Below are 12,433 nucleotides of genomic sequence, written 5' to 3'. Positions count from 1 at the left end.
CTGTGTGAAACACCCTGATCCTGACATTCCTGGGGGTCTATCACAACAGAGTCCTCTCTTTGCACATGAGTGCTCCTGCTCCCTCTGTCCAATTCCCTGTCATGCCACAGAGGAGTGAAGGATGGCTGAAATCTTTCATGAGAGTTTTACAGTCAGAAAAACCGTGCCCATAACACCTTGCTAGCTGGAGATGGATGAACCATCATGCACTGAATGGAACACTGATACTCAGAGAATGCCTGATGGAGCTGCACCTATCATTGCTTTGCTGGGTTATGCTGGGGGGTGTTATCAAATTAACCTGTATTTACCAGAGAGTCTGCTGGAAAACTGTTAATACTAACTGTTTATGCCATCTACAGGTGATGGGATTTGTCAAAAACTCAAGGCAGGGGCTCAGCTGACTGAGCAGCATCATCTTTCAGTTCAGATTTCAGGAAGGGGATAGGAGTTGTAGCAAATAAATGAATATCAGGGTGTTTGCAAATTTAAGAATTAAGCTACAACAGGGTAGGGAGGATGTTGTCACCAGAATCTGTGATGCTTGCTATTGAAGCAGGGTGTTGAATACAAATACTTGTTTTGGAAAGGCAGATCTGACTGAAGTCTCTCAGTGCTGGATGTGTGCTGCAGACAGAGTCAGAGGGCTGCTTTGGTGAGGTTCTGCTCCATTCCTCTCTGAACAGATCATCCAGCGGCAGTTGGAACAAGTGGAGGAGAAGCAGAGGCAGCTCGAGGAGAGAGGAGTTGCTGTGGAGAAGGCCCTTCGAGGAGAAGCAGGTATCCCTCACAGCCTGGTCTGGTTTTCCATGTTTTCTTACAGGTGCTTGTGCAGTAATCCGTAGCTGTTTGGATTTTAGAGGCAGTTGGACCCTTATAGCCTAGAGATTGAGCCCAATGTGAATCCGTTCTCCCTTTTCTACTCTTTTTGAGGCCTTGTTTTTCCTGTGTTTCTTCTAATTCTGAGACTTCCCTATTGGCAGAGACTTGGTTCATTCACCTTCCCCTGAGGTGTAGGAGGTAATTCTCCAGCCACTACCAATGGCTGACTTTTTGTGCACATTACTGGATCCTCCAGCTAGAACATTGCAGGGGCTTCCCAGCTGCCATTCACAAAAAGCTGTCACAGTAAGACAACCCTGTTTGTATGTTAAGGAAATAACTGTGAAACTGTGTGTGCTTTCTCTCTATTGTGTTGGATTATCGAGGCAGTGTCCTTACAAGGGACCATCACAGAACATCTTCCTCACTGCACAGCCCAGCACACTGGCTGCTTCCAACAAAGTTGTGCAGAGCAGAAATGCACACGTGTACTGAAAGGTATCCATGTCAAGCTGTTAAAACAAATGTTGTGTGTATTTGAAATTAAATTTAATGAGTGTCATCTGATCTGGCAAGCATATGAGCGGAGGAGTACCTGGTTCAGATAATGCTGATGGTAGTATAAAGATTTGGAAAAAAAAATCCTCAATTTGCAAGGAGTCAAATATCCAACAGGCAAATGCAGTGTGTGTATAGCTGGCAATGCCAGGATTATGTACCTGATCACAAGGGTCAGAGTTCAGAAAAGGCAACAGTGGAACAGATGTCTGGAAAATGTTTGCTTGTTGCTTGAAGAGCCACGTCTGTGCCTCTGAAGATGGAGCTTGATTAAGCAGTGAGGGTGCACCAGAGAAAAAGTCTGTCCTGACTTCCTGCCATTACTGCTCAGCCAGAATTAGTGTCTGGTGCTCCATGAGGGTGTGCCAAAGAACAGGACTGGGTGCTCACCAAAGCAAAGAGGTACTACAGGTGTGAAGAACAGTCTTGAGGACTTTGATATGTTTATGATCAGGCTGTCTCTTTTCATTTGTGGGATCAAAAAAATAGGCTTGTGCAAATAGCTGTCTTTGCAGAGCTGCCTCCTTCCTTATGCTGTGTGTTCCTGTGTGGCCCCACTCTGTTCTCTGGCCTGCCAGTGACTGCACTTACTAAACCCACCTCCACTGTTTCTAATGGTTCTTTTCATTTTGCTTCTTTTCATCTGCAAGTCCAAATAATCTTGATTATTGTGCTGCTGAATGACTTCCATGTAAGACATGCCAGCACAAGTGGGAAATCTTAGCAGCTGAGAGAATATTATTCATGATAGAGTTTTCTCACTGAAGAATCATAGAATGCCTAAAACACGCTCAGAGAGGACAGAATATGATCAAGAGTAAGAATTACAATTTTATATGGGAGGCTGCAGAATAAACTTTTGGATAAATAGCTTCTCACTCCCAGTTCTCCCAAATGGAGGCAGTCTTAGATGAGCTTGGGTATTTGTGAATTTCTTGGGAGAACTGTGAAACTGTGAAAGGGTCCTGCTTTGCAAAAGGGATCTCTTTTCTTCAGGAGGAGCATCTCTAGGGTATGCTTTGCTCTTGCAAAATATTTCTATCGACAGGTCATATGTTGTGTTTGCAGAAGCTTCACTGACATAAAGAATTCACCGTCCTAAATTCTTCCCCTTATTTCAGGGGATTAGCCAGAAACACATTCTGTTGGGGTGGGAAAAAAAAGCATGTTCTAATCTGTGTTGATTGAAAGACAAGATTATAAATCAATTCCGTGCTTCACCTCTCTAGGTCCTCTTGCATGGCCATAGAACCATTTAGGCTGGAAAAGAGCTCTAAGATCATGAGGCCAACAATTAACCCATTAAACCACATCCCTAAAATGTCACATCCACACATCCTTTAAATACCTCCAGGGTGGAGACTCTACCACTGCCCTGGGCAACCTGTTCCAGGGTTTGACAAAGCTTTCCATGAAGAAATGTTTCCTAATATCCAATCTAAACCTCCCCTGGCACAACTTGAGGCCATTTCCTCTTGTTGTGTTGCTTCTTACTTGGGAGAAGAGACCGAACCCACCTGGCTCCACCCTCCTCTCAGGAAAGCAATGAGGGTTCCCCTCAGCTTCTGCTTTTCCAGACATTTTACATGTGTTTGCAACAAAAATAACTGAATTCCTTCTTTTTGAGATCTGTGGTATCACATTCCATAAAGTTAATTTCTGCCTGCAATATCCACTAATTAGTCAAGAGGGAAGTATCATTTTTGTCATCTGCATTGTGACCCAACAGTGACCACTACATTCAGCAAGGACTGCTGTGTAAAAGCTGTGGAGTCATGCTCTTGTCTCTGATCAGTCCCTCCCCTGATGAAATCATGAAAACAAAAGTTCAAAAAGGGAAAGGCAGTGTGTAAAATGGTTTTGCCATCTGAAAAAATAAAATAAATCTCTTTATAGGGTTGTACAAGGAGAAAAAATGGGGGAGCTTGGGAGATATGTGCTGTGCACTTACTTTGTCCACATAAATAGAGAAGGATTGCAGTACAACATCAAAATAATGGCTCTTCCATAGGCAGCAGTCAGTATTAACTGGGACAATGTGTTAGGCTCTGTAATGAGTGGGATTTTCAGGTCCCTTCCCTGTAGGGAAAGAAAAAATCACTTATTGATCAGAATTTAAATATGAAGTTTTGGGTCATGTTAATAGTAGTTTCTTACAACCTAAAAATCCAGACAGAAGAAACAGAACTCTGTAACTTGCAATGATTCTTTTCTTTTTCTATTATAGAAAAAGACAGACAAGACCATCTGAACTACTTCTCTATGTAGTTTATAATTTTCTACCATATTGCATCTTAGTCATCTTTCCTGTCTGTAAAGAATTGCAAATTTGTCTTTCGTAGAGGTCTTCCACTAACTTTAATTCTCAGATCTCCCACATGTGGACCACTTTCCAGATTTAGAAAAAAGTATTTTTCAGTTCCACTGGTAAGAACAAAAACCAGTTCTGTAGATAAAAATGTATTTACTTAGAATAATTTTGTTTCTACTTTCTATCCATTTTGCATCATCCTTAACATGTTATTGGCAAGTAACTTACACTGAGAAGGTTGTCAGTAAATTGTTCACAGTGATGACCTGCTGTTTTCCTGAGAGGTTGCAGCTTTAGATCCTAGCACTAAATACAGGCAGCTCAATATTCTTTCCAGGAATTTCACACATTATCTGCTATTTGTCAAGGTGGAATATTTATAGGGTGATACTCGCTCTTCAACTAATCAAACTCAGGAACATTTTGGAGGTCACCATCAACTTTAATTCTGACAAAATAATTGCACCTTTTTGGCTACCTCCTTGTCTTTTTTTTTTTAATTAGCTGAGCCTCAGGCATGGCACAGTTGGTCTGTTATTCTTGCAAAAGCTGAGTGCTCAATCTAACATTTAGTTTCTGATTCAGAAAATCTCACATCTTAGGATTACCTGATTGCCTTAATGTGTTCTCTGTGATTATCTTTGAGAACCCCAGCCTTTGGTAGTTGCATTCATGGCAAGAATGAATGATCAGGAGGGTAAGCTCTATTTCAGGTGGCAGTGCAAGCTCTGCTTTGGGGTAAGTTTGTCATACACAGGTGCTCTAAGCTACTGCCATCCCTTGTTTTCCTTCCCTCCCTGCCCCTTCCTCTTGCATCATGGTGCTTCACTACAATGGTAAAGTAGGATCCCAGTGAAGAATTTTCTCACTTTTCTATGGTGTCCCAAGAGACACTTTGAACGAGTTCATTACTGTAATACAAGATTATAAATTCAGCAGTGCTTTGTATGATAGTGCATTCGCCTGTTTGGACATGCTAATGACTTGGATTTCCTCTGTGAATTTTTCTTTTATTCAATCATTAACTTAAAAATATGTCAAATCAGAAATTTCCAGAATCTTTCTTTTATTCCCTCTAGCATAAACCTTGACTGTCATTTTTTAAAGCTTGGAGAACATCTACTGTCAGATCAATACTGAAACGTTTAAGAGCCACCTCTTTACATCAAATGAATCCTATGCAGTGAGAAATATTGCTCTCAGTACTTCATGTATCTCCTCCCAGTGCAGTGTTCCACAGTGCCAGAGCCGTGGTGTCTCCAGCAGCTGTGGAAATGCACCTCTGTGTGCTGGGGCTGCTGTGCAGTTCTGCCCTGGCACAGCAGCAGCAGGAGCTCACAGTCCCATCTCCCACCCCAGTGTTTGCCATTCGTGTTGGCGCCTCCCCCTGTGTGCCATGCACCATCCTCCACTCACTCACCTCCCAGAAATCAACCCTGGCACCTTTCCTGCAGCTGTCCTAAGAAATCACAGTTTCCTCCTGACATATTGCTCAGCTCCAAAGCAACAGGATTAATTCTGCTTTTCTCAGCAAGAACAGGAGAGACATCAGTGACAGCTACTGCTGCAAACACAAATAGGTGAAGTGTCTCTGTGTCAACTTCTTGGTTTTTCCCCTTGGAAGTCCTCGCCTGCCAACTGGAAATTTTCTCTTCATCTTCCCAATATCTATGTTTGTGATATATTTGTGTGTGTGTGTACATATATGTATATATACAGAGAAAGAGAAGTACAGTGTTTGTATATATATATGTGTGCCCACGTGTATAGCTGCCTGTCTCTTGTTCGGCCTTTGTTGTTTCTGTGTCTTTCTCATTTATTGCTTTGATTGTGTGGGGCTAGGGTGGGTATCTGACTCAATAACTCTGTCTTCACCAATTCCTCGTTGTAGACTATTGGGGAGAGTCTTATTACAGTGACCTCATCGACTTGCATCTGGGTGGTATGTATGGCTGAACCTCCTGCTGGCACTAACCCTGCTGACACTCCTCCCCTCCCTCCCTTCACCCACTTCTCCCATCCTTGGCTCACCAACAAGAAGAAACAGCCCTTGCACATGACTGGTGATAGCAGAACCCCTTTTCCAGCTCAGGAACAGGATATCCTGCCAGGTTCCACAGACCATGTGTAAGGTTCCCTCTTCTGTTTTTCACAGTGCTGATTTTTTTTCTAAATTTGCTTACTGTTTTCACTCCAGCCACATTCCCTGCTAGCAGTGGAAGGTCGTTCTGGTTTTTTTTTTGCTTCTCCTTTGAAAAGTCCAGCTCTATCACTGAAGTTTTCTTTAGGAAAGTATTTTAAGGGGGATAGCAAGAGCAAACAGCATTGTCAAGGATTAGTCATGCTCTTGCTTCTGTCTTGCCCTTCCGAGGCCTGTTTTTTTCTTCCAAAACAGCCGCAGTGTATTGTTGATCTAACAAAACAAAAATGCTCACTCGAGGGACTTTGAAAACACTTGCAGATGACAGATATGTCTTCTTTCCTGTTTGGTCTTACTGTAAGGTTAGAAAACAATCTGCTGTTAAGAGTTCCAGGCATTTTTGCTGGAATCCAGTTTGCATCATTACACAGCTCTTAAGCTTCTTGCTCTGCTGTTGCTTTAATACCCCATTTAGTGCTAAACACACATTACAGTGTTTAGTTCTCATTTTCACTGAAGAATCTGGTCATCACTCTATACCATGGTTCTGCCCTTGCTTTAGTTAATATTACATCCCGAGTCCCTTAGTAGGTGATTAACTTTTGGGTTGCAAATGACATTTGATTAGCGTTTGCCCATCTTGAAAATTAGAATTTCCTTTGCTAGTTTAACCACCCAAAATATATTCTTACTAAATGAACACGTCTGTCTGTCAGCAGATCCAAGAGAAAGCAAACTCTGCCCTGTTGCCTTGGTGTCTGAGGGTCTCATTTAGTTTATCTTTCAGAGTAGAAAGTTGCTTGATGTAAGCTGTATTTTTTTGAGGGACTGCATTGCAGACCAGCTGCAGAGGGAAAGACCCACATGCTCTAGGCCTGATCCAGGACACATCCCTGGAAGTCTTCCCTGATTTCATTGTGTTCTGTATTTGGTCCTTCCAATATAATCTTGCCCAGGTTTTTAACAGCCATTTTTTCTCCTGCTCCAGGGAGGCTGTCCCACACAGTATCTGCCTGTAGTATCTGTTGTGAGTTACTCGTGGCACAATAGACTTTTACAGAAGAACATCCCCGAGTTCAGAATATCCACCCAAGTGCAAGTTTCAGAATGGAAGACTTTCCTCTTTAGCAGATCTGATTTGTGCTAATTTTGGTGTGCTAGTCCTCTGCTAGCCCTGTGCTTCATTCACTGCCCAGTCCCTCTGGCATTCTTTCCTGGGCTATCTCCTGCAGAGAGACTTTGAAACCATCCTCCTGTTTTATCCACCAGGGCTGGCCCATACTCATGTGTGCATAGAGTAGGAGCTGTAAAAGGGTTGATGCTGAATTACCCTTAACAGACCCTTATCCCTATTTAATGCTATCTCCACTACACCCCTCCCTCCTCCTGCCTCTGCTCCTAATGCCTCTCTAGAGACAGAGATCCCATCAAAATCACTAATAGTGCCTTCAAGAAAAGCAAAATCTTCTTCACTTAAAGGGACACTGTCACTTAAAAGAATTTGCTGTGCTGCAGAAAATCTGAATTGGAAATGGAATTTACTTTTATCTCTTTGTGTGTTTGTTTTTCCATTTCTCTGAGCTCATTCATCTCAGAGTGATCATTTTTGAACAGGCTGCTTTTATTTATGTGGTGACTCAGTCACTTGGGCTTCCAACAGTCAGAGGCAATATTCATGGTTATTTTAAAAACAGCTGATATGTCTTAAAACTCTACCAAATTTCTGCTCATCTCAAAAACACGGTTTTCAAAATAAATTTTAAAGAAACCCTATTGGGCAGTATCCCTTTAAATGCAGTGAGCCAGTATAGCCTGGAGTATGTGGCTTTATAGAATTATTTTGTTGCCTCTGTAATTTGCTTGATATTTGCTTTTGGGGCTGCCAGAACACTTTTGCCAGGAGGGATACATTGCTCTGGTGATACAGCTCAAGGGGCACATACAGAGCTCAGCTTCAAGATTAACATGTCTGTGCAGGATGCTACATCTGGGTGGAGTGCCATTAAAATCCCTGGAGGTCCTGCTGAGCACTGCAGGCAGCTTGGATGCTGCAAAGTTAATTATTCTATCAGCAACCCATGTCTCTGAGGCATGGGCCTCATGACTCTAGCCATGCTGCCATAGAATATTAACAAAAACTGCAAAGCACTTTGGAAAGTTATCTGTAAACTGGTAATATTTAGTTGTTACAGATTGCACAACAGCTTCTGCAGGGGGAGTGGTAATTTCTGACATCCTGGTCAACTTCCAGTGTGTAGGATTAGATTGCTATCTTAACTAGCTCTGTTGCTGTGCTCAGATGTCATAATCCTCTCTTCCTGTTCTGAAATGTTTTGTACCGTTGCTGTAACGCAGATGTTTCATTTCACGCTACAGATGGCCACATTTCAATTCTGAGTAATTATTCCTGTGTGTGCATTGTGCGTGTGGTGTGATTAAAAGAACATTACAAAGGTTGCAAAGTCAACTGAAATTAAGACTTTATATTATATTGATATTGTGACAGATTTATAACCTTCACATCCACCACAGAGAGCTGTCTCGTGTCCTTATGGAAGGTTGTCATCTTCTGGGTGGATCCTTATGGAGAGGAAATGGGACACAATCAGTAGGTTTTATAGATGTTTGATGGCAGCTGTGGAATAGTGAGACTTGAAATATGGATTCTGAGCCAGACTGTGGAAGAATGCACTGGTCTGGTGGATATATACTCTTTGTCCTTTTGTTCTCTCTTTTGAGACAGTCCTCATCCTGATCTTGCCTTACTTCATCCAGAGCTCCTTACCCCACTTCCGTTTTCATTCTCAGGCATCTAATTTTAATCCTGCCTTCTTGACAAAGAAATCCCAGCATTCTACCCTTCAGACCTCCTATTTCTCTCCACTACCTACTCCTGGTCTCATCTTCCCACTGACACCGTCCCCACAGTCTAAATCCCAACCTTTGGACTTCTTCCAAAATTTCTGGGCTCTGCTCCCTCTTCTGCCCAGCATGATTTGTCTGTAATTTTTAGGTCCTGCCTTCTCAAATCTGCCTTCTCCTTTATCCCCTACCCTTTTTTCCCCTCTCCTTTGTCTGCTCTCCATTAGTGACCTTGCCTCCTTAGTCCCAGCCTCAATTCCTCCTAACCCACTGGCTCCTTGTCTGCCTCTGGAAAGTACCTCCATGGTTTCCTCTGCGTTCAAGTGAGCAGCTTCCTTTTCCTTGCACCCAGCAGGGAATCGTTAAATAAACAACAACACACTCCCATCTTGCTTTTTTCTTGGCTGGAGTGTGCCAAGAGAGGCAAAAAGGATGTAGAGAAGAGAGCTGGTGCTTTTGATAGTGTTCATTTCTTGTCTCTTCTTGACAAGAGCCTTAGAGCATCAGGTAAACAGGGCAGGGAAGTGCAATTGTTTGGGGTTTTTTAAATCTTTGTACTCTGTTTAAAGCACACTCTCTTCTTTGCACCTGTGAAGGTGCAACAACTTCACCTTTTTTAAACTTATTTAAAACATTTGAGCTTACTATGTCCTTTAAAGTCTTGCAGGTCTAATTCTGCAAGGCTGGAGTCTGATATATTCAAGCGGGATTAGTCCCATTTCTTGTGACTGGCAAACACAGCTCTTCTGAAAGGGGAGTGGAGTTGTAAGATAAACATTGTTTTCGAAGCCTGCAGCTGTTTTTGACACTGAAGTGAATTGGTAACTTGTTTTCTTTGCTGTCAATTTTGAGCAGGAAAGAGCACTTGATAAGCAGAGCTTGTTAAGTACCAGTACTTGTTAGGCAATTGCCATTCACCTGCTGCTTTGTGCACACAAAAACAACAGTGTTGGGAGACAGGCTCAGTGCAGGACTGTATTCATTCTGAAGTGCCTCAAGGTCCAGTAGAGGCAGAAGGCTTCTCTGGAGTCATTTGTGTGTGTGTTCTGCTCCAACCATTGATTTCCCCATTTTTTTCCTTCCCTCCCCTGTCTTTCCCCCATCCCTTTCCGCTGGATAAATAGAAGTGGTTCCATTTGTATGACAATCCAGTGCTCTGTGAGTTTTCCCCAGGTTCCTTCATGTGATTCTGCTGTAGAGGATAGTGAGTCTGACCCAGATTTAATAAGCTGTGATGCACTTGCAGGACATTTGTTAAAATCCTTGCTCTCAACCTGCAATTCTGTAAATCTTCTCCAAGAGTTTGCTTTCTGTATCCTTGGTTTTTAACAATGCTGCTACTGAACAACTTCACCAAACAGTAAAGTTAGAATGCTTTATTTTTCAGTCCTTGGCTTTCTGACCATAACCTGATTTTTTTAAGGGTGGAAAAGAAGACATTTACTGTGATCAGTGCTGTTTGACTTAGTGATCTCATTTGGACTGATCCATATTTTAAGCACTGATTTAAAATCAGAGCTTTTAGTATTCCTGATGAATAAGGGACGAAGTTTGTTAGTAGAATAAGTTTCAAAAATGCCCTGCTTTTAGCTTGTGAGGGCAAGTGCCACAGAACTGAGATTAGCCTCAGAGCTGGATTTTCCTGTCAGTGTTGCTGTTTTCCAAACCACCATGATTAGTCAACAATATAGAAATCAAAGTCTCTGGATGTAAAGTTTGTGAAGGATGTAACCCACTTGCTGTTCAAGTAAATTTAACTTGCAATGACTCACCACTTCTCAGAAATCATCACAGTTCTCCTATTAAAAAACAGAGGCAAATATTGAGGGGGATCAGTGTGAGCTGTAGCTTGGGGATGATGGGGTCTGCCACCCCAAACTCTGCTGTGCTCTCTTCATCCTGGTTGATCATTTTGACCACTGTGCTTCTGATTGTGAGGAAGGTTATGGAGCTAGAGAGGAAAAGGACAAAACCAGTCTGGAGAAATGCTCTTTAATCAACAGGTAAATAAAGATTAGAAAAGAATGCAACAAGTCCAGTGCAGCTTCTGTAACAAAGAACAATGTACAGTGAAAATGAAGGTGTATTTTATAGTGGCTACACAATTTCTGGGCCTTGTTTTGAAGAGACTTTGAAGTTATGGTATTTATTCTTGACCCGGCTCTTGGTTTCCACCACTGTAGCAAAGTCTGCAATCTCTCAAGAGTATTGTGACAAACAAGGGCATTCTTGTGGCTGTTTTACACAGGAGCAAGATAATTCCAGTCACTTTATTGCTGGGATGTGTGTGGTGTGCAAGGCAGGGCTTCTGCCTGGAGAATGTTGAGTGTGCTCAGGAACTGGGGCACGCTCCTGTCCTTACTAAGCTGCAGCTCCTGCCTCCAAACCACGCTCTGGCTTGCAGCAGCTTGGCCTGCTCAGCTCTGCTGCCAAGAAAAGAAGAGTTGGCTTGTGGCACTGAAAAGGAGCAACTCGTGACTAACACCCTCTGTTGGCAGTTTAATCCCTCTGGTGACAAAAAATGGGAATTTTGTGGCCAGAGGCTATAGCCACACCTTAGGCTCTTGCTGGCAGCAGGGGAGGAACCGAAGGGAATGGTCACAGAAATGTTCCTTCCCTTGCCCTTCAGATCCTTCCAAACAAGCTGCTTCAGTGGGTCTTGCTGCTGCCAGCAGCACTCTTTCCATGTTGTGGGTAAAGATCTGAGTCAGTGTATTTTTGGTGGTGAAGGAAACTTAAACAGAAAGGGGGGTTTGCTTTGTTGAGGTTTCTTTAATTTGCACACCAAATGTGTTTTTCCCATCTGACCCTGGCTCCACATCCAGAAGACTTGTCTTGCAGTGATGATCCTATTTCTAACTTAATGAGACTAGGAGGTGGTGATTTCTCTTCTTTAAATAATGCAATAAAAATAATAATAATAATTATATTTACCGTAGGACTAGTAATGGCTTTTGGAGCAATAAGCTTTGGAAGTAAGTTCTCAGGTTACACTTTGTTTGTGCTGTTGAGGACTTCCAGTGCATAAGGAAGACATTCTAAAGCCTTGCTGATCATTCTACTTTGGACAGAAATTGTTTCCAAAGTAATTGCAATGATCATAGCCTGTATTCACCGATGTAATTAAGTGTAATTTACATCTAGAGTAGCTGGAAAGGATCTTAATTGCAAAGGTTATGTTTATTATCTTACTGAAAAAACATGTTGATTTTTCTAGTAGCAGGACTAGTGTAGATAACATGGACTTTGTAACTCGATTCAAGGACAAATTTTTTTTAGACAAGAGTGGGAAGATAACTAAGAGCAAGGGAGGAAAATACAGTTGTGGGGAGTGAGCTCTGTATTAGTCAGGTGCTGTGTGATCCCTGGGGCTTTTTACTGGAGAACAAAGCTGGGATCCTCTCCTGATATCAGACCACTTAATTACTGATGACAAAAGCCAGTAGTTTTTGGCCATTTCACAATGAGATGAATGACATTTCATTTTCACATACTGAGTATTTTTTTTCAGCTCAAATATGGAAAACTGGAAGTTCCTCACCAAGTCTCTATGTCCATAGCTTGAAATGTATCAAATCCCCAAGTTCTGAATGAAATCTCAAACCCTGAAAGAAGTGGATTTTTCCATACAGCTAAATCTCCATCTCCCTGACCACCCTCAAAATAGTGGTTAGACCAAGTTAGAGTATTAAAGCTTTTAGCTTAAAGAATTAATTTTGGATAAGATAGGATGGGAAAAT

At 42.2% G+C, this 12,433-nt stretch overlaps 1 protein-coding gene across 12 annotated transcripts in view; it reads left to right on the top strand.

The window, feature by feature from the left end:
- MICAL3 (microtubule associated monooxygenase, calponin and LIM domain containing 3) overlaps positions 1-12,433 on the top strand; it is a 167,904-nt gene that overhangs the window by 144,959 nt on the left and 10,512 nt on the right. For 11 of the 12 annotated variants that reach the window (XM_063395117.1, XM_063395127.1, XM_063395126.1 and 8 more), the window contains 2 exons: positions 687-780; positions 5,583-5,633. In XM_063395117.1, coding sequence (XP_063251187.1) covers positions 687-780; positions 5,583-5,633 — 145 coding nt within the window. The remainder of the gene's footprint in view (positions 1-686; positions 781-5,582; positions 5,634-12,433) is intronic. The other variant, XM_063395119.1, reaches the window with a different exon arrangement.

The sequence above is a fragment of the Prinia subflava genome, chromosome 4 (genome assembly GCF_021018805.1).
Source record: "Prinia subflava isolate CZ2003 ecotype Zambia chromosome 4, Cam_Psub_1.2, whole genome shotgun sequence".
In the NCBI taxonomy this organism is placed as follows: domain Eukaryota; kingdom Metazoa; phylum Chordata; class Aves; order Passeriformes; family Cisticolidae; genus Prinia; species Prinia subflava.
This window is presented reverse-complemented; position numbering and strand designations above follow the sequence as displayed.